Raw genomic sequence first — 22195 nt, 5'->3', positions numbered from 1 at the left:
CATCAAATTCATGATGAGTGGTGGTGGTCTTTACGCCACAAATCTTATTGCACTCCCTGAGTAGCAAAAGATTTGTCGCTTTATTCATTAAGATATATGAACCTCTTAAAGAATCACCTCGTCCCCCCATCAAGACCGGCATAAAATAAATGCAGTTCTTGATAAATCAGGGCCTTTAATTGAATGTATGTATAAGGGTACTTGACTTACTAATTAATATACTACATTTTTTTGAACCAATTTCAAAGTATTTGCAGCTCTCTCTTCCCTCTATCCCAGCAAGAAATCTCAGCACACTCTCACACACGAGTATAAATCCATTCAACCGACCAATTGGAAAAGAATCTCCATATATACACACATACATACATACGTAATAAAAAATGGAATAACCCCAATATTTCATTTTAAAATAAGCCATGTTATTGAGACCACACACAAATAGGTCGAACCTTATCTGCTTATTTCACGTCATTCATTTGTCCATGGTACTAGAACAATCTTTAAAATTATATATATATATATTTTTTACAGAAGGCAAAAGAAAAAAGAAAAGCTTACATCGGTTCAGTAAATATATACATATATTGTCCATAATAAATACATTATACAGTATAAACAGACATTCCTCATTTCCTTGAACAAAAGCTGACACAGTTTATATTGTGTGCAGTATGGCTGAAAATCGGTGCACATGCTGTTGTGCTTCACACGTATATACATAAGATTAGAAAAGTAGAACATACGCTTTGTATGTATCACTTTAACATACAGGAAAACTGAGATATATATGTAAAAAAAGTTTTGCTTCTTGCGCTTGAAAGCAGCAGCCGTTTCCCTCAAACCAAACTATAAAACATGCATATTTACAGGAGCCGAGCAGCTCTAGAAAGACGTATAATACACATCGGGGCTCATTTATGAAAACCAGTGTTCAGCGGGGGTGTTACCCATATCAACCAATCAGATTCCAGCCATCATAGCAATTTTGGAATTCAAAGCAGATATCCCGACTTGTTACTTTGGGCAACACCATCAATTGCATTAACCAGTTTTGATAAATAAGGCCTGAAATTTTAAAGGGAACCTGTTAGAGGAATGGCGGCTCAATAATCAGTCATTAAAGAACAACTACATTTTTATATATTTTTTTAAATAATTTTGTCCAGCAGCAAAACTTATGAAACTTTGCAAATCACTTTATTAGGTGATTTGTCTTTGTTCCTGTAAAAAAAATACATGTGGCTTTCGACCTCATGCTTTTCCCCAGTCTATTTCCCTGCCTTCAGCTTTACTGATATTAGTTCGTAGTCATTGGGAGTACAGATGATGGCAGTGGTGGGTCAGAACCTGTGTCCTCCTCTGAGTGTTGTGCTTATTACAACAGTCTTCTCTAGCACCTTATCCTCACAGTTGGTGAGACACAAGGGCAGAGCTGACCCTTTTACTGCCATCATCTGTACTCCAAATGATATCAATGTAGGTAAAGGAAGGCGAGTAGACTGGAGAAAAGCCAGGAATTGGAAACCACTTACATGCAATTTTTTTATGGGAATCAAGACAAATTCCCTAATAAAGTGATTTGCAAAGTTTCATAACTTTCCATGCTGGACAAAATTATATAAAAATAAATAAATAAATAAAACTTTAGTTGATTTTTAAATAACCTCCTAAACTGCCTATCAGTGATAGAAAAATATTTGTAACATATGCTCCTCCTTTAAGGGGTCAAAACAAAGCCTGTCACATATCTCCCTCCAACTCTATAAACCAATTATCAAAACTGATAGTAGGCATGTGACCTCCCTTGTAGACATGTCTCCATAGTAACAGGAATCTTAAAGGGGAACAGAAAATCTAAAGAATTTTGAATAAATTCCTAAATACCTTTATCTAGCATATTCAATATAATACATGAAAATGTCCACCATCTTGAATGCTAAAGGGGTTGTTCTCTGGTTAAGTTGAATGCAGTGGTTGGCATGAATGAAGTGGCGGTCGGGCATGCGCTTTGCTTCTCCATATTAATGCAGATAAAAAGTGCCCCTTTCTGCAGATCAGTGCAGATCCCAGCAGTCGGACCCCAACCGATCAACAAGATATCACCTATCACCAGACAACCACTTTAATATTATTGGGTAGGTTTCTGTCAGAGTAACAAGACAACAGCAATTTTCGTGTACTATATTAATTGCAAACTTTGGATAGGTGATAACTTGTTTTCACTGGACAACCCCTTTAATAATAGAGGAGCCTGTGAGCATTTGCAGTAGGAAGCTCCGCTGCGGTGACATGGAAATTGCTTGAAAATACCTGGTATAGGTTATCTGCAGGTCACAGCGGCAATGCTTCCTACTGCACATGCTCAAAGGCTCCTGTACTATCTACATTCTGGTTCTTTATCTGTGTAACAAGATGGCGGTTATTTTAATTCTACATTCATTACCTACTTAGACAAAATAAATATGATTTACTAATCAAAATGATTTAAGAATTTATTCATAATTACATTTTCTTTTTTTTTTCTATTCCTTAAACCACCCTTTAAAGGGAATATGTTAGCAGGTTTTTGCTATGTAATCTGAAGACAGCAGGGGCTACAGGCTTAAACACAGAATTCAGGGTTGTGTCACTTGTCAAAATGTGTGCTATTGTTTTCTAACTGTGAAGGATTTATCACTAAGAGATTAACATTGCCTACATTGACTACATTAGTCTGGCAACACCCCCTTCTGTGATAAGCAGCTCACTATATACGGACTTTGTACACTGAGAGTCTGGTGTGGGCGGGGTTAGCTTTCTCAGCTCTGCTTCATTCTAAATCTAAAAGCTCTGATTGTGTTAGAACTGCTGCACCCAGTAACCTAAGTGATACATCGTTGGATTCAGCTTCCATTTGCCTACATTACGTTGCTCTCAGATGAGGTAGCAAAAACCTGCTGACAGATTCCCTTAAGGGGAGAAATGGGTCATTTGTTTCTTATCTCCTGATTAGCACTTTGAGGAGCCACTTAATGGATGCAACTGTGCTGATATAATTCTGTAAAGAAACCTTAATCTTAAAGTCACAAATCCTGGTAACAAATACCCTTTAAAACATATCTGTAGGGAGCTCTCACATGTCTGTATTTTTTTATGTAATTCTTTTTAAAAGCTAGAACTGATCCCAATTGTCTCCAAACCGTGACTTTCCAACTATTGTATCTCTACAACTCCAAACATTCACTGCCAGTCTGAGGCTACCAGGGAATCTTGGGAGATGTAGTTTTACGGAATAGAGGAGATGCCAGCTCACCTGTTGCGGCTCTGTATAGTGGGAGAGCGGAAGTTCAAAATGTTCAAAGAATTGGGTTAGATTCCAGCTCTAGTTAAAAATCAAAACCCTAAAACGCGTAGCGGCAGCATGCCTGTCATTTTCTAACATAGTTTCGCTAACATTTCCCATAGAGTTGAAATTTTATTTTTTTCAATAAAGGATTTTTATTTTAACTGGAGCTGCAATCTACCCCAAATTCTTTAAAGATGTACCGTCGTTTCACAGCTTGGGAGCCACAATAGGTAAGGGTGCTTTCAAACTGCGTTCTTCACCACGTTCAGTGGTCCCGTCGGGGATTATGTCCAAACCCAAGGCAAAATGGGATTTGAGCGTATGCACCGACAGGGCCATTGACTATAATGGTGCTGACGGAGTCACCATGTGCTCTCTCATGCATCATTTTTGGGCGTATATGCCTACTGAACACCCAGACGGGACCACTGAACGTGGCAAAGAACGAAGTGTGAAAGCACCCTAAGAAATACACAATTGAAAATACAGCCATGTGAAAACGACCGTATACCCAATGAAGGCAGCCATTTTGTGGACCCAACCCAAAAAATGAAAAAGTGCACGTTTGATGCTCCTTAAGAAATGAGTCAGGTCTCGCAGATATTGGAGCAGCAGTACCTCGGTAATGAATCAGTATTAGGTATATGGAGGCTGCAGGGTGTCACAAAATGGACGCTTCCATTACGTATAGGTGGAAAGTCGGCTATAATACTGTGACTAAATTCTCACAGAACCAAGTTTAACATGTAAACATTTCTATAGTTTCTCTGGATTTTCAGAAGCGCGTCGGAGATTTTATATAACTGCATAGAGACGGTGAACTTCATGAGAGTTTCATTTATACTTCTCTCATGTTTAATGAAAATTTCAACCAAGCAGCCGTTGCGTCCTGTGCCTCGGCACGTCACAAAATGAAGCGATATACGGTAATCCTGAAATATATGGACTGTGTATAAAATGCAATAATGAGCAAAATAGAACTGCAGCTTTAAGAAAACATTTTTTTCTCCTATTTGGTACATAAAAAGCATGCAGCCAGACCATATATATTTCACAATAAAACAGGAATATGATTTTTTTTTTCCTTTTACAGCTTTGTTTCCCCCAAATTTTGTTGCAACACACAAACTAAATTCTCCGATTTTATTAAAATATAAAAAGGTGAAGTCCGCCTAAATTTCCTTGAGTCAGAAAGCACCATGCTTCCCCATAGGTGCTGCCCAGAGATCTATGGAATATTCTCATACAATGGGCCTCAATTATTAACTCAAACGGAAAGATTTGCCTTGTCGCCCTTAGCAACCAATCACTGTACAGCTTTCATTTTTCCAGAGTACTTTGAAAAATGAAAGCTGAGCTCTGATTGGTTGCTATGGACAACGAGGCCTTGTTTTCCTGTTAGTTTGAACTAAGGCCCACTGTTTTGAAAATATGGCCCACTTAAGTCATAAAGCACTAAATCATTGTGATTTCATCCATAATCTGAATTTTATGGGCATTGACAAAAGGAGTTTAGATATTAAGGCTCAGTTCACATTACATTTTAGATCTACGGTTGAGGAATTCCTCCGACTGTATGATCTAGATGTGTGCAATAAAAAAGTAAACCGTGAGCTATGTGCACTGTGTGTTTTTTTTTTTTTTGCAGGATACCCTTGTACTGAAAAGCATATACTGTAAAAATAAATATATACCAAAGTATATTTGTCAGCTATATGCGAAAAAGGATAAACTTGGCTAAATGATTGTTGTGTTGACGTCTACACCAAATGTACATGATGTGAACTTAGTGTTAAGTATTTCGGACTGTTTGGAAAAAATTGATGGGAGTCCATTGGAAGCCATGATTTTAGATGGATTTTCCCTTTAATAAGACTAAGTCTGGATTTACACACGATATTCACAGTCTGAGAACGGACCGCAAAGTCTGAGCCGGCCTTGAGTCTCCTAATCCAAAGTCCACAGCCTCATATATCCCTATGAGTGACGCTGTTGGGTCAAGGAGATCCATAAACGGTCTGGACATTGCAGTTCGTACTCGGACAGTGATGTTGGATGTGTAAAACCTGCCTATGGCTGGCCATACACATTAGGTAACTATACTTTCCATATCCCCCCCCCAAGGTGTGCATATGTTTTAATAGAGGGTTAAAGCAGCTACCAAAGACCCCTGGTGGCGGCTGTGCTTTATTCCATTGAAAACACAAAGATTGGGCATGTTGAAATCCATCTGCCCATTCTTCTATGCTCTGACACCAGCAATAGGGGAAGAGTTGAAAAGCCTCCATATACTTTAGATGGTCAGCCAGGTCTGCCAAATTCAGTGGGTTAGTTTGACATTAATCTAATGTATCGAAAGAGTTTCCTCACTACCTTTGATCTAAGAAATAAGGTTTACTGTAATCTCCTGGGCCCTGTAACAGGGCTCTGACTTTCCACGTGCCATTTATAATACTGGCATCTTCTGATATAGCACAAGGGTATATAAGCCCCCTAAAGAAGCAGGGTCCGAATGCGACTTCTACCTTTGCACTCCCTATACTATGCTCCGATGGGTCTCAAAGGATCTGCCCATCAGAAAACATTTTTCCATCTTCTATTTTAATATGTGGCAACTCATTGTCCTGTTCTATTATCGTACACTATGTTCACTTTAGTGGAAAATTATTTAATTTCACACACTTTTTTTTTTTAATTATTTTTTTCATATGAATCACATGTAATTAAATTAAGAGACAGAGCGTTGCAAAATCTTTCTGCATTGGATGTCAATCTGTTTAATGTAAATTATATATATTTACATATATTTTAAATATTAATGGAATAAAGCACAAGCTTCCACTACCTGAATTTACACATGCAAAGATGGATTTCATTTTATTTCCCCCATTATTTGGTATATATTATTTAGCCACATAGGGGAAATATTAATTTCACTGCATGTCGAAGAATAAGATAAAGTTGACAAATCTTGAGTTTTATCATAATATGGTTCATGCATTTAGCTTTTTTTTATTATTATTATTTTGTTTTTACTAGAGTATGACGATGCAATATACAGACTTGTAATATGATTTCATTGTTTCTATATAATTTTAGCAATCTTTTCTTGTCTTCACGCAATTTTTCTTTAAACCGTATCAAATCCAATAATTGTAGGTTGCCTATGGCCGCCATCAGAAATGTCTGAGACCCATACAAGCAAATGGTAAGGGCCCTTAAACTCACTGTAATGTCCATCATGACCCGAGTAGATGGTCGGTGGCAGTCGACAGATAAGTTTGGGTTTTTAATTTTTGCTAGGGTCCCTGCTAGCAGTGCCAAGATGGCGGCCCTAAGATACTTAGCAGTTTTTAAAAGTAAAGTAGAATTAAACTACAACATAGAATAATATTATGGATGCTCAGAATAACTTGTTCAGACTTTTTTTTTTGGATCCTAATATTTAGAATTTTTATATAATGAAATAGTCATACTAAATAAAATAATAAAACAAATATATTAAAGCAATCTTTTTTGGCCAACTTTTTAAAATTCAACCTTTTTGTATCTGTTCTTTTATGCTGCAAAGCTCATGTACTATTCTATGATACATGAAGAAAATAAATAAAAGGATGGACAGTGGGGAAAGGAGAAGACACCACTGTTTGAGGTTTATCTGTACAAGAAATTTAGAAAGCATTATAATAATTCCATCACCAATGAGACTATCCTGGACAGGTCATCAAAATATGACGCCTTTGGGAAGGTCGGTTGAGAAATTACAAAAAAAATTGGTAATCCTAGTGCATATCTGAGTTCACTTTATCCTGAAATATATACAGATTGTTTGTCGCTGCTATGGCAATGATGTTCTCAGTGGGATGCCAAGCTGTGTGCAAGATCTTCTTGGTGAAGTCCAGACTATCCACACTTATGTCATCTTTCCTTCTCTTGCCACCAACGCACACCCTACGAGGTTTAAGGACTGCTCGTGGCTTGCTGCTCTCTCGTGAAGCTTCCAAGGTGACATCTCGTTTTGTGTTACGGTCAAACATTCGGAAGAAGTTGTTGTATGCCCCAGTCATGATGACACTAAAGGAAACCAAGACAAAATATAATGTTTCTATTGCTAAAAATACCCCCACTAATATCGAGAACCGAGTCTTTATGCCCCTTGCGAGAAGGAATGTACATGTAGCGCACATGAGCAATCACCATGGGCATTAATATTAATGACTGACTGAGATAGCTGAACACAGTACTTATCTATTTCTATCACTCCCATAACAGTGAATGGTCGCAACTACACACTAACACTTCATTCACAAAAGGGGGAGGCATTCTTGTGATTGGTGGGGTCCCAGTGGTCAAGCCTCCAGTGATCATACACTCATTACAAATTGAATGGATAGATGATAACTTGACTGTATACATTCTCAACTCGTTTCGGAGGGTGTAATAAAAAAAAAATGTATGTTTAGCAATAATTACCTGTCAGAGCCATTCCAGGCACACTCAAACTTGTCAAATATGCAGTCATTCTCGTACAGGGAACATAACTTGCTTCTAAGGTAATCATGAACCTGCAGGACGAGAAATAATATTGGTTACATTTTCACAAAAACTGGGTCTTCTACCACCATATTTCATCATTTATGCTCCATCCCCAGACTTCCTCCTTATTGAGGTTTATTTGAATAAATAAGAGAGTTGCAATTTTGCAAAATTTCCTTTGTTAGCGTGTTAGTTTATTACAAAGCTTCTGCTCGCCTTTGGGAGGCAATGTAAAGGCATATACGTTGGCCAGGAAAACTTGAATCTAGAACTTTTCATTGGAAGATTAAACACAAGCCTAGTTCCATGGTGTATAATTCTTAAAAGGGCTGACCAGAACTAATTTTTTTTTTTTTTTTTACTATGGGCCTAAAAAAGCACTGGCACTGGTAAGTCGGAAGTCGTGATAAGTAGTAATAGTTCAGGAGTCGAAATTGAGAAACTTGCTCAATTAACTTAGAATATATAAAGCAGACCACAACATTAATTTTTTTTAATTACTTTACATCACTAATGTTGTGTATATTTGTCTTATACCTTATTAATCATAACCTCGCAAATCCACAGTTGCCTCTACAAGTGACTTGATGCTTGGTCGCCTCTCTTGATCTGTGTCCAACCACGTATCACTCATCATGTGTAACATTGTTTTTTCTGTTTGGGCTTTTCCACAAAGTACGAGCCATAATAAGTGTCAAAACATACATGGGCATGCAGAAGCACACTTTTTTACTGGCCATGTTCACTACGTAAAGCGCACCTGTCAGCAGGATTGTGCTTAGTAAACTACATACACTGTCAGGTAGGCTCCATTACACTGAGTAAAATGATACCTTTGATGATGAAATCTGTCCAGTGGTTCTTCTGTAATCTTTACTTTCAGTTCCGCCATAATGATATGCATGTGATCTGGTGCTCTCATTATGTATTCATGTATTACTATGTGTGCCTTGTGACAGGTCACTGTGCTTTCAGTCACCTGCCTACTGTTTTAAATATTGTTTGTGAAATATCTGTTCAAAACTGAAAATTTACATCCCACAATATGGCCGGCGCGGCCCACGCATGCGCAGTAGCATCTTTGGTTGCCAAGAGATGCTACTGCGCACGCGCCATTTTGCTTCAGGAAAAATAATTTGGGTGCAGCAATATGGCGCCGCGCATGTACAGTAGCATCTCTCGGCGATCGAGAAATGTTACTGCGCAATCGCGGGCAGCGGGGGCCATGTTGCTGCAGACAAATTTCTTTTTTTTTTTTCTAGAAAAATGGCGCCCGCGCGTGCGTAGTAGCATCTCTCGGCAACCAAAAGATGCTACTGCGCATGCGCGGGCCGTGGTGGCGATATTGTGGGATGTAAATTTTCAGTTTTGAACAGAAATTACACAGCCAATATTTAAAAACAGTAGGCAGGTCACTGAAAGCACATTGACCTGTCACAAGGCAGAGATAGGAATACATAATGAGAGCACCAGAGCACATGGATAACATTATGGCAGAACTGAAAATAAAGATTACAGAAGAACCACTGGACGGATTTCATCATCAAAGGTATCATTTTACTCACACTGTCAGGTGGGTGCCATTACACTATGTAGTTTACTAAGCACAATCCTGCTGACAGATGCGCTTTAAACAAAGCATGCATTGTGAACAACTACATTGAACAATGCTTGTGTACCCGTCACTTATGGAACATACATTGGGAAATGACCAGGGGAAAAATCTTGTGCATGATGTTCCAGGATCTTGAAGCAAGAGAAGACTGAGTGTCATGTACCCATGACCAGAATAATGGATCTGTGTCCTCCCAAGACTTCCTTCTCTCCTCCCCACTTGTATGTTCCTTACCCAATCGCCTCCAAGACTTCTCTAGAGTTTCCCTTATCCTATAGAATTCTGTGCACCACACTCAGAACTTTCAGATGGAACTTGGAATCCCATCTCTTCGAGAAAGCTTACAGCTTCTAATAACCTCACTACCATCTCACCACCACCGGAGCTGACGCAACCCCTTCCCCAACCTACTGTCTCCTTCCCCATTAACCTGCAGAATGTAAGCCTGCACGGGTAGGGTCCTCTCCCCTCTGTCTGTCATTGTTAGTTTGTTCACCGTCATTTATATTTGTATTTAAACACCTTTTCACATGTACAGAACCATGGAATCAATGGTGCTCTAAAAATAAATAATAAAAATACGATTTGTCAAAAATACACATTACATATAAGTTGATATAAAAACTTCTAGTCATTTCACACTATAGCATGGACTTACCTGGTATGTTTCAATAGGCTTGGTTTCCATGTTTAGATCCCAAACTTTGACAGTGAGGTAATCACGTGTGAGCATGTAACGACCGCTGTGACTGAACTTGACGTCAGAAACTGATGAGATGATTTCAGAAAAGAATGACCTGTTGCTGGGATCCTCTGGTTCTTCATAAACTGTAAGAAAGAATACGTTATTTGCTACATTATTTACTGGACATAATCTAAGCACATAATCTAACCTGGTTATTCAGAAAAGAAAACACAAACCTCCCCCGCACGCAGTATCCGAGGATAATTACGTATATTAAAAACCTTTGGGGTAAAATGACACCTTGCCGGCTAATGTTATCATTTCAAAAGACCACACACTTTCAATAGCTATCACCTAAACACTCGTCTTGACAGCGATTTCACCTGACAGCACCAAAACATGCTCCTCCTGTCGAATGTACATTCTGTCAATTGGCAAAGGATTGGGCATAGTGAAATCCAATATGCCTGATCTTTCTTTTCCCATGTATCAACCACATTAGATCAATGGCTGATCATGATGAAATTGGCAGGTTTTGCTAAGTTTTATCTAACGTGTATATGCAGCATTACTCAATATCTTTTTTTAGGAACTGTACTGCCAATATGACAAGATGCTTCTTTATATCTTTCACACCATGTCCCATTAATACCATAATCAAATAAAAATATCATAGACTGTTATTAAACCCATGTTTCCACCTGTTGAACTGTGCAAAACTGTGCTAATGCCAAATTAATATTAGTTGTTATATGTATAATGTTATACTATGCCATGTGTTTATATTTATGCTGCTATAACTGTATCAGTACATGTTGTAGAAGACATGCCCTACGTCTAACATGATCGTACAGCATGCCAATGAATAGCAGGAATGAAGTCTGTAGTGATTTATTCAGAGCATAAATAGTTAACACACTGAGCTGCTTGGTAAAATGCTAAGTTATTGGGAGTATGGAGTTAGCATTAGCACATAAGTGTAAGTTCTGTTGTGCTTGCTTAAGCTCAGAAAGATTTGCAGATAATGCAAGCAGCAGCCTGAAAATGTAAGGGTAATGTAAGGGTGAGTAACACTTGTCAGTTGGTGTGTCACCCAAAAGAACTAGTTAGAGCCAAACAGGAGAATGTAAGAAGGTCCATCCTGCACTGAAGTTGTAAAAGTCTGCAGCGGGTGGAAGAGAATAGTCTTCCTGGATGACAGAACCATCATTACAGAAAAAAGTAGAAGCTTCCGACCACAGAGAGGAACAAATAAGCTTATTCCTGAGAGTAAAGAGTGTGTCCACTGACCAGGCATAGTGTTGAAGCATATGGGTGAAGAGAATTACCATATCAGAGATAGCCAGACACAATTGCCAGTGTGTGAGGAACTGTGACGCAGTAATTAAGTGAGTAGGCCACAAGAGTCTGCAAGTTGGAAGGCAAGGATTATTCCAGGGTACTGCGGCCAAGAGAGGTGACTGTGACGAAGATCCATGAACTGCACTGTGGATGTGTGCTGCTCTGCACTGTGTCGGATACAAAAAGATTGTACCTGAGTAATGAATGTACTGCTGAGGTGTTTGCCAGCAAACTGTCACAATTAGGAGCAAAGTATCCCAGGGTTGGTTCTTAGCTTTATACTTAACTCTGTTTAAGGCTGTTAAAGGGAACCTGTCACCAGGAAAAAAAACGCTATTTACCTGCAGGTCTGTGGTTAATCTGCAGGATAAAAGCTTTATTAACCTACCCGGCGCCTGCACTCAGCTGAATGCTGCGGGGAGAAAATTAACTTTATTCCCCTCGCAGCATTCCGGTTTTAGTCACGGGGGCGGTGGCGCCAGTTCGCAACATAGTAAGGATCCTTCACATAGCTTGAATATTTTGGCCAAAATATCGACCAATATCTAAATATTTATTGTATATTTCATTTTTTTTGCACATTTTCATTTTTTTTTCAGGGTGCAGACGATCAGACTTATCAATGGTGACCTTGTAAACTAGGGGCTTGTCCCTCTGTGATAGCTTAAGGAGAGCAGGGCAGCCCGCCGCATGTAATAGTATGGGCGTGTAATATGCTGGTAGCTGGGCCTTTGCTGTACATGTGTGTGACTTGCAGCCTATTGCAAGATTCATCTGTATGCAATTTTAATACTGTACAATCACCCCCTCTATGAACTTGTAGGTTGTGAATGGTTGTTTCATCAGTATTTTGCACCTCTGTTATCTCCACCTTTATTACGGGGGTCTCCTGCATTCTGTTTGTGCATTAGTTTCTGTGACCTTGGCTGGTAAATACCATTGCCTTTTTTGCTTCGACAGACCACATCACCCAGTGCAACCTTACATATTGGTCAAAATCTGCCCCAGGGATGGCGACATCAGCAGATTCCTTAAACCAGTCTCAAGATATGGTCAAAAAATCCATCTAAAAGGCCCACTAGTGGCTGGTGTCCTTGAAGAAGGAGCACGAACAACAACAGAAATTGAAATATAGACAAAGGAGAGTGCCCCTACTACAATCAAGGGTGCAACTCTGCAGGCAAAAAACCCAGAAGTGTGTACAGTGAGCACTATAAATCGATCAATGGGCCATCTCCGGTTGTCCAAGCTCACCTCAGAGAGGTAGAGCTGACCTTTTGGTTGGATGCCTGATCGGAGGTGACCACATTGACTGACTGACCCTGTCGGAATGAAGGAAGTGCTGCTGAGGAGTTAACCAGCAGACTGTTGCAAGTACAAGCAACGTGTCGCCAGTGTTAGCCTGTTGCTGTATACCCACCGTCTACTCTTTTTAAGCCTGTTACCTCTGAAAGAGGTTTTGTACCCATCAAGCTTGTTGCCTCCCAGTGAGTAAAGTGCAATTGAACAGTTGTTATTGTGGCACCCTGCTACAACAGGTACCACAGGACCAAAAAGGGTGCATGGATGGACTACTCCACAAGAGGCCCTCACTACAAACAAACACCTCCACCCTTCCACCTCATACCACCAGAGGGAGCCCTGTTAGGGATATATATCTATAGAGGGTGGAGTCAGGCAGTTCAGTTTAGTCTGAGGAGAGCGTGCTGGCGCTTAGACCAGTGAAGAAGCAGCATGGCCGCTGCTGTATTGAGGGCTCCGAGTGTGGCCGAGGCAAGGAGAGAGGAGAAAGGAGTTAAGGGGGCAGAGGAGCATCACAGGCTCACCCCAAGACATAATCCGGACACCGGGTCCGCGCCTACAGGGTCATCTATACCCAGTAGGGATTACCGGCATACCAGGAGGATTACAGATCCCTGGTCGACCTGAAGCTAAACTCTTTACAGGACTAGGAACCACGAAGGCCCCGGCGTCCAGGGATAGTGGTTGCCAGAGAAAGGTCCTACTACGAAGCGATAGGTGAGAGAACAACACAACACAGAAGCTAGGCCCAGTTGCAGGCTGGCCAGGAGCTTAGCGAGAGGGAGAAACGAACCAGGAGGCCTTATACCCGCTCACTGGGGAGAGTCCAGAAGTGCACCCTTCCTACCGAGTACCCTGGACCGTACCTGACATCCGCACCAGTAAAGGTACTGAAATGAATCTCCTGTCTCTCTGTCAGTTACTCCTGCTGCGCCATCTCTTCTGCACTACAACGCCCAGCATCACCATCTGCATCTACACTGCCCCGGGGGCCCGCTCCACCTGTGGGGAGCAGAAACATCCCAGCTGCCATCCCATCACCCCCGGAGGTCTGCAGGAGCACCAGTAACTATTACCGGAAACCACAGGTGGCGTCACGAGACAAACTCTACACTAAAACCCCTTTTCAAGAGAGACCCCAGAGTACGGGCCCGGGAGCCGACTGCCGTGACATCCTAAACAAGGTAAAAGTTCCGGGTACCGAGTCCCCTATATCCCCCTGGGCGAGACACTATTGTCTGTCTGCATTACTTATGTCAACCCTGAACAAGAAAAAATATTGTCCTAAGTGATTTAAAGGAGCATACTACATCACCCAGGTCACCTTTTAGAGGTTTCAGATCAGGGAATCCAACTGCTGGGGGTGTGTGGCTATTGAGACATCACTGATATCCCAAAGGTCCTCCAAGACTAATGCTAAAATCATACGTGGTGACTTTTCTGCTTCTCATTATCATTACAGATAGATCACACCTTTATAACAAGGGATAACAAAGGATGTGTTCAGCAGCTCTCCTCCAACTATCATTTAGGCATTGGAAACCTTACATTTAAAGCATTTGAAAATCGAAAAATGGCGTATTTTTTTTTAGGATCATATATATTCCTCTTCTACTCCTCTTTTCTTGGGCACAGTCTTAGCTCTGCTACATCCAGCTTGTTTCTTCATATGGCTACGTGCTGTTTATAGATTGCTGTGGGTGGAATTCTCTCTTAGAGAAGATGCTACGAATTAGTTTAATACTTACATATATTAACTTTATTTTTAGATAATTGTACCTGTATTTTTGGTTTGATACTTCTTCCCCCCCCCCCGGTTCTTATTGAGTTTTATTTTTTTTCTAATACTATTTCATTAGCGCCACTGCACACACAGCAAACATATGACCATACTGTGGGGTCATGTATAAAAAATAAAATCTTCTGGAAGCCATTTTTGGTCCATTGTTGGTAAGCAGATGTACAGTCGTGGCCAAAAGTTTTGAGACTGACACAAATTTTGTGTTTCTTTGTATCTTTTAGTCAGATGTTTCTGTGGTTTCTGAAGTACAAATATTAGCATTTCATAAGTTTTTTTTAAACTTTTAGTGACAAATACATCAAGTTTATGCAAAGACTCAATATTTCTCCAGACTTCTGCCCTTCGCCCTGGCATCCTGATGACAACCCATTCTTCCCTAATCAATGCTTGTATTTTATCACAATTTGTGGTAGTCCACCAGCTTTTTTAGGATTGATCACAATTTTCTCAATGGGATTGAAATCTGGGACATTTCCTTGCCATAGGCCCAAATGTTTTGTTCAACGAGCCACTTAGTTATCACTTTTGAGTTGTGACATGGTCTCCATCATGCTTGGAAAAAAATTGTTCACTGCCAAAATTGCTCCTGGATCATTGGTGGAAGTTGTTCTTTGAGGATATTGAGATTCCATTCTTCATTCATGACAGTGTTCTTAAGCAAAATTTTGAGTGAGCCACTTCCATGGATGAAAAGCCCCCACACATGAATGGTCTCAGGATGCTTTACTGTTGGCATAACACAAGACTCGTGGTAGCGTTCTTCTTTTCTTCTCTGGGCAATCATTTTTCCAGATGTCTCAAACAGTCTGAAGGGGGCTTCATCAGAGAAAATAACTCTGCAGGCTTACAGGGATTGGAAAGCAAGGGACGGAGGTAGAGTTATTTTCTCTGATGAAGCCCCCTTCAGACTGTTTGGGACACATGGAAGAATGATTGTCCAGAAAATAAAAGTACAATCATAAAGTCTTCTGAACAATGCTTTTTTCCAGCATAATGGAGCACGATGTCCAGACTGCCATCATAAACAATATCACCCTCTCTGTCATTAACAGCATTGGATGGCTCCACAAAAGTATAAATCTGCCACATACCAGTCCATCCCCATCAAAAGTACACAAATGCCTCCATCCACTGTACCCCTCATCAAAAGTACAAACCTGACTCCATCAATAGTATTAGCCTGCCCCAATGAACAGTTCCAGGCTACTCACATCAACATTAGTAGCCTGCCTCTTTCAACATTGCCAATGTGCCTTATCAAAAATATCAGTCTGCTCCCATCAACATTATCAGAAAGCCACCATCAACAGTTGTAGCCTGCCCCATCAAAAGTACTACCCTGTCCGGTCCCCATCAACATTACAAGCCTTCCCCCTAAACATTAACAGCCTACCATATGAACAGTTCCAGACTTCCCCATGAACAGTACCAGTTACCTCCTGAATAGCAACAGTCTTCTCCACCAAAAGTCTCAACCTACCTCATGAACAGTACCAGACTTGTGAATGAACAGTACCAGCCTACCTCATGAACAGTACCAGACCTGTGAATGAACAGTACCAGCCTACCTCATGAACAGTACCAGACCACCTCATGAACAGTACCAGACTTGTGAATGAACAGTACCAGCCTACCTCATGAACAGTACCAGACCACCTCATGAACAGTACCAGCCTACCTCATGAACAGAACCAGCCTTCTGAATGAACAGTACCAGCCCACCTCATGAACAGTTCAAGTCTTCCGAATGAACAGTACCAGCCCACCTCATGAACAGTACCAGACTTGTGAATGAACAGTACCAGCCTACCTCATGAACAGTACCAGACCTGTGAATGAACAGTACCAGCCTACCTCATGAACAGTACCAGACCACCTCATGAACAGTACCAGACTTGTGAATGAACAGTACCAGCCTACCTCATGAACAGTACCAGACCACCTCATGAACAGTACCAGCCTACCTCATGAACAGAACCAGCCTTCTGAATGAACAGTACCAGCCCACCTCATGAACAGTTCAAGTCTTCCGAATGAACAGTACCAGCCCACCTCATGAACAGTACCAGACTTCTGAATGAACAGTACCAGCCTACCTCATGAACAGTACCAGACTTCTGAATGAACAGTACCAGCCTACCTCATGAACAGTACCAGACCACCTCATGAACAGTACCAGCCTACCTCATGAACAGTACCAGCCTACCTCATGAACAGTACCAACCTACCTCATGAACAGTACCAGATTTCTGAATGAACAGTACCAGCCTACCTCATGAACAGTACCAGACTTCTGAATGAACAGTACCAGATTTCTGAATGAACAGTACCAGACAACCTCATGAACAGTATCAGACCACCTCATGAACAGTACCAGACCACCTCATGAACAGTACCAGACCACCTCATGAACAGTACAAGTCTTCCGAATGAACAGTACCAGACTTCAGAATGAACAGTACCAGCCCACCTGATGAACAGTACCAGATTTCTGAATGAACAGTACCAGCCTGCCTCATGAACAGTACCAGACTTCTGAATGAACAGTACCAACCTACCTCATGAACAGTACCAGATTTCTGAATGAACAGTACCAGCCTACCTCATGAACAGTACCAGACTTCTGAATGAACAGTACCAGACCACCTCATGAACAGTACCAGACCACCTCATGAACAGTACCAGACCACCTCATGAACAGTACCAGACTTTTGAATGAACAGTACCAGCCTACCTCATGCACTGTACCAGACTTCTGAATGAACAGTACCGGCCTACGTCGTGAACATTACCAGACTTCTGAATGAACAGTACCAGCCTACCTCATGAACAGCACCAGACTTCTGAATGAACAGTACCAGCCTACCTCATGAACAGTGCCAGACTTCTGAATGAACAGTGCCAGCCCACCTCATGAACAGTACCAGCCTACCTCATGAACACTACCAGACTACCTCAGGAACAGTACCAGACTTTTCAATAAACAGTACCAGCCTACCTCATGAACAGTACCAGACATCTGAATGAACGGAACCAGCCTACCTCATGAACAGTACCAGACTTCTGAATGAACAGTACCAGTCACCTCATAAACAATAACAGTCTTCCCCATCAAAAGTCTCAACTTACCTCATGAACAGTACCAGATTTCGGAATGAATAGTACCAGCCTACCTCATGAACAGTACTATACTTCTGAATGAACAGTACCAGCCTACCTCATGAACAGTACCAGACTTCTGAATAAACAGTGCTAGCCTACCTCATGAACAGTACCAGATTTCTGAAAGAACAGTACCAGACCACCTCATGAACAGTACCAGACCACCTCATGAACAGTACCAGCTTACCTCATGAACAGTACAAGTCTTCCGAATGAACAGTACCAGACTTCTGAATGAACAGTACCAACCTACCTCATGAACAGTACCAGACTTCTGAATGAACAGTACCAGCCTACCTCATGAACAGTACCAGACTTCTGAATGAACAGTACCAGATTTCTGAATGAACAGTACCAGACCACCTCATGAACAGTACCAGACCACCTCATGAACAGTACCAGCCTACCTCATGAACAGTATCAGACGTCTGAATGAACGGTACCAGCCTATCTCATGAACAGTACTATACTTCTGAATGAACAGAACCAGCCTACCTCATGAACAGTACCAGACTTCTGAATGAACAGTACCAGTCACCTCATAAACAATAACAGTCTTCCCCATCAAAAGTCTCAACTTACCTCATGAACAGTACCAGATTTTGGAATGAATAGTACCAGCCTACCTCATGAACAGTACTATACTTCTGAATGAACAGTACCAGCCTACCTCATGAACAGTACCAGACTTCTGAATAAACAGTGCTAGCCTACCTCATGAACAGTACCAGATTTCTGAAAGAACAGTACCAGACCACCTCATGAACAGTACCAGACCACATCATGAACAGTACCAGCTTACCTCATGAGCAGTACAAGTCTTCCGAATGAACAGTACCAGACTTCTGAATGAACAGTACCAACCTACCTCATGAACAGTACCAGATTTCTGAATGAACAGTACCAGCTTACCTCATGCACTGTACCAGACTTCTGAATGAACAGTACCAGCCTACCTCATGAACAGCACCAGATTTCTGAATGAACAGTACCAACCTACCTCATGCACTGTACCAGACTTCTGAATGAACAGTACCAGCCTACCTCATGAACAGCACCAGATTTCGGAATGAACAGTACCAGCCTACCTCATGAACAATTCTAACCTGCTTACATCAACATTAACAGTGCACCCTTTTAACTGTGTCAAAGTGAGAAAATAATAATGTGAGATTGTACAACATTGTCATTCAATATTAAGGGTAAACATGTGACAAATGTCACAGCGTGATCTAACGCTGCTGTATTGGTGTGAATGACGGGTATCAACACAGGTCAAAGACGTAAGTGGTATAATATAGCAAGTGCATATTACAGAAAGCTATGATTTTTTTTCTCTCATTTTTCCCCACATATCTGGAACATTAAATACATACATGGCAGCAGGCCCATACTGTTACAATCATGAATTAGCTCAGACTGTACAGTATGAATGCTTATTCTAAATTATACACTTGCCTTTGTAAGACTGTCATCAGTAATTTTAGACTGCCAAGAGGCTGAATATAACGCTTTACCTCGCATCTGTCTAATTGATAATTACTATACTACTGCAAGAACGCACATCTCTACATGTCACAAAAAAAAAACCTACAGAAACTACTCGGAAGGTTTCCTAAATTTTATACCGAAGATTGAAAAAGTTTCCAGTAGTTTGGTGTAGAAAGTCAAGATAGTCTGGTGACACTTTGATTTTACAACTATTAACTATTTTAGATTAATGTCATTGATATCACAAAAATAAGACAAAAAGAGATAAATTGAAAATTTTGATTTATTATATTAAAACCTCTTTTCTACCCCCAAAGAGTAGTGAAAACCGACCTAGTGCCAGCACAATAAAAAATACCCATCTTTATGACCCTGTAATTGGAAAATAGTGCTTGTTATAGTTAAGAGTGGCTCATTTTTTTTCTCCAGAAAATAAAAGTTACTCACCTTACATTGATCCCACAACGGGTGAAGAGACTGAGGTCTGAGAAGTCACAGGGCCCTCTGCAGGTGGCATAAAGCAACGACCTGCACTGGGTTACTGACATCCCGTGCGCCGGGTCACCGACATCCCGTGCGCCGGGTCACCGACATCCCCTGCGCCGGGTCACCGACATCCCCTGCGCCGGGTCACCGACATCCCCTGCGCCGGGTCACCGACATCCCCTGCGCCGGGTCACCGACATCCCCTGCGCCGGGTCACCGACATCCCCTGCGCCGGGTCACCGACATCCCCTGCGCCGGGTCACCGACATCCCCTGCGCCGGGTCACCGACATCCCCTGCGCCGGGTCACCGACATCCCCTGCGCAGGGTCACCGACATCCCCTGCGCAGGGTCACCGACATCCCCTGCGCAGGGTCACCGACATCCCCTGCGCAGGGTCACCGACATCCCCTGCGCAGGGTCACCGACATCCCCTGCGCAGGGTCACCGACATCCCCTGCGCAGGGTCACCGACATCCCCTGCTCCATCCTGTGTCCTGCCAGAAGCTTATTTCTCTTGACTCTGTCATATATCTTAGCTGTATCTTTGTCCTGACAATGCAGATACAATATAAAGTGGTGCTCCACTGCGGGTGAGGGGCAGCAGGCCAAAGATTCAGTGTCCCGGCTAGCCTGGGACCCCAGGGGATAGAGGTGACCTTGCAGAATCATGACAGTGTGCGCAATGCACATAGACAACCCCTTTTACTATCTTGTGAATAAGTGATAACTTGCCAGTTTTGTACCATTCCTATAATTTTTAAAGAGGTTTGCCACTACTTTTTTTATTGATTGCTTATTCTTAGGTTAGGCCGTCAATAACTGATTGACTGGGTGCGACACTCTGCACCGGGCCCCACCAATCAGCTGTTACCAGCGCTGGCAGGAAGCTCTTGGATGCTGTCAGAACAAACTAGCTCTGTAATATCTATAGTGGCCACGGCCGGGTACTGCAGATCCACACCTATTGAAATGAACAGGTGCTGGTAACAGCTGACCAGTGGGGCTGCTGGGTTTTGGGTTTGGCATCCACACTGATTAGATATTTATGGCCTATCCTAAAGGCAGATGCAGGCGACTGTATATTCTTTCATTTGAGAGAATTGGGCTGATTATGATAATTACGCTCTGATCAGAGTGAGATCATAGAGGGATCCGATTCTCTCGGATGAGGAGAAGATGGAGGAAAAAAAATGTCTCCATCTTCTCCATTCTAGCACCGCACTCGGTCATCTGAGTGCAGTCCGATGTTTTCCACGCACTCATTGACTCCGAATATCAAATCAAACTTGGGCATGCTGAGATTTTTTTACTCGGACAGACTTGGTCAGAGGAAAAAATTGGACATGTCCACAGCCCCATAGAATAACATTGGTCCGAGTCCGATGTTTTGGCAGATCGCACTCGGATAATTACAGCAAAGTTTAAGGGGAGGCAATGTACGTGAGTTGCCTCTCCTGCCAAGTCCACAATTCAGAACCATATATAGCAGCTATAGTGGATTTAAAACTTAACTTTTACTACCAAGAATAAAAGATTTTTGGCAATCCTCAATACAAAATTGACAATACACATAACAAATATATTAAAACCTGAAAACATTGCCAGTGTCCCTTTATAGGATCATAACCTGACAGTAGTCAAAAAGTGGCACTCGGATTGAAAATACGGTCATGTATATAAGCCCTAAGGACTGGCCATCTATAGAAAAGTAGTGACCAACACGTTTAACCCCTTCACAACATATGACGTATATTTACGTCATATGTCGTGTCCCTGACTTTGTTACGCTCTCTGGCACTGAACCCAAATCTTTCCCCGCACATGACAGCTGATTTAGTCGGTTTGTAATATGATTTTAACAGTTGCAGGTAGATGGGCGCTGGCTCTACCCATGGCTGTTAGCCAGTTAAATCCTACTGTCAATCTCTGACAGTGGGATTTAACACGTGCCAGCTAGAAGTCCTGCCCATCGGCGCCCGTCACATGATTGGGGGGCATCGATGGGTTGTCATGAAAGCCGGGAGTCTGCAGAAGACCCCTGTGCTTATCATTGTGATACTCCTGTGAACGCCGGCTTTTGGCCGGCGTTCATAGGAGATCATAATTTCTGCTATACATAGTAGTGCAGAAGCCCTGCTATGTGTAGCACCAGTGATCAGACAATCACAGCTTCAGGTCTCCTAAGGAAACTATTAAAAAAAAGTTTAAAAATATTTAAGTTTTTTTTTTTTAAAAATATGAAAAGAACAAAAAAAAAAAAACACAAAAGTTCAACTCACCCCCTTTTGACCCATTGAGAATAAAGCAATAATTATAAAAAATAGACATATTTGGAACTGCTGCATTGAGAAATGTCCAATCTATGAAAATATAAAACAAATCAGATCAGTAAACAGCGTAACGAGAAAAAAAGTTAAAGTTATGTTTTTTGGGCTGCTGCAACATT

General features: G+C 41.5%; 1 protein-coding gene across 7 annotated transcripts in view; it reads right to left on the bottom strand.

Moving 5' to 3' along the window:
* Positions 1 to 400: 400 nt before the first annotated feature.
* Positions 401 to 22195, bottom strand: part of PPP2R2C (protein phosphatase 2 regulatory subunit Bgamma) — a 255847-nt gene continuing 234052 nt past the window's right edge. For all 7 annotated transcript variants that reach the window (XM_073648119.1, XM_073648129.1, XM_073648163.1 and 4 more), the window contains 3 exons: positions 10138 to 10307; positions 7802 to 7893; positions 401 to 7402 (listed from right to left, as the gene is read on the bottom strand). In XM_073648119.1, the coding sequence (XP_073504220.1) occupies positions 7111 to 7402; positions 7802 to 7893; positions 10138 to 10307 (554 nt within the window). In that variant the 3' untranslated portion in view covers positions 401 to 7110. The remainder of the gene's footprint in view (positions 7403 to 7801; positions 7894 to 10137; positions 10308 to 22195) is intronic.

This window comes from Phyllobates terribilis, unplaced genomic scaffold (genome assembly GCF_046119375.1).
Source record: "Phyllobates terribilis strain yellow unplaced genomic scaffold, ASM4611937v1 Scaffold_1__5_contigs__length_1240528914, whole genome shotgun sequence".
Lineage (NCBI taxonomy): Eukaryota > Metazoa > Chordata > Amphibia > Anura > Dendrobatidae > Phyllobates > Phyllobates terribilis.
The sequence above is the reverse complement of the archived record's forward strand: the minus strand, read 5'-3'. Positions and strand labels throughout refer to the sequence as shown.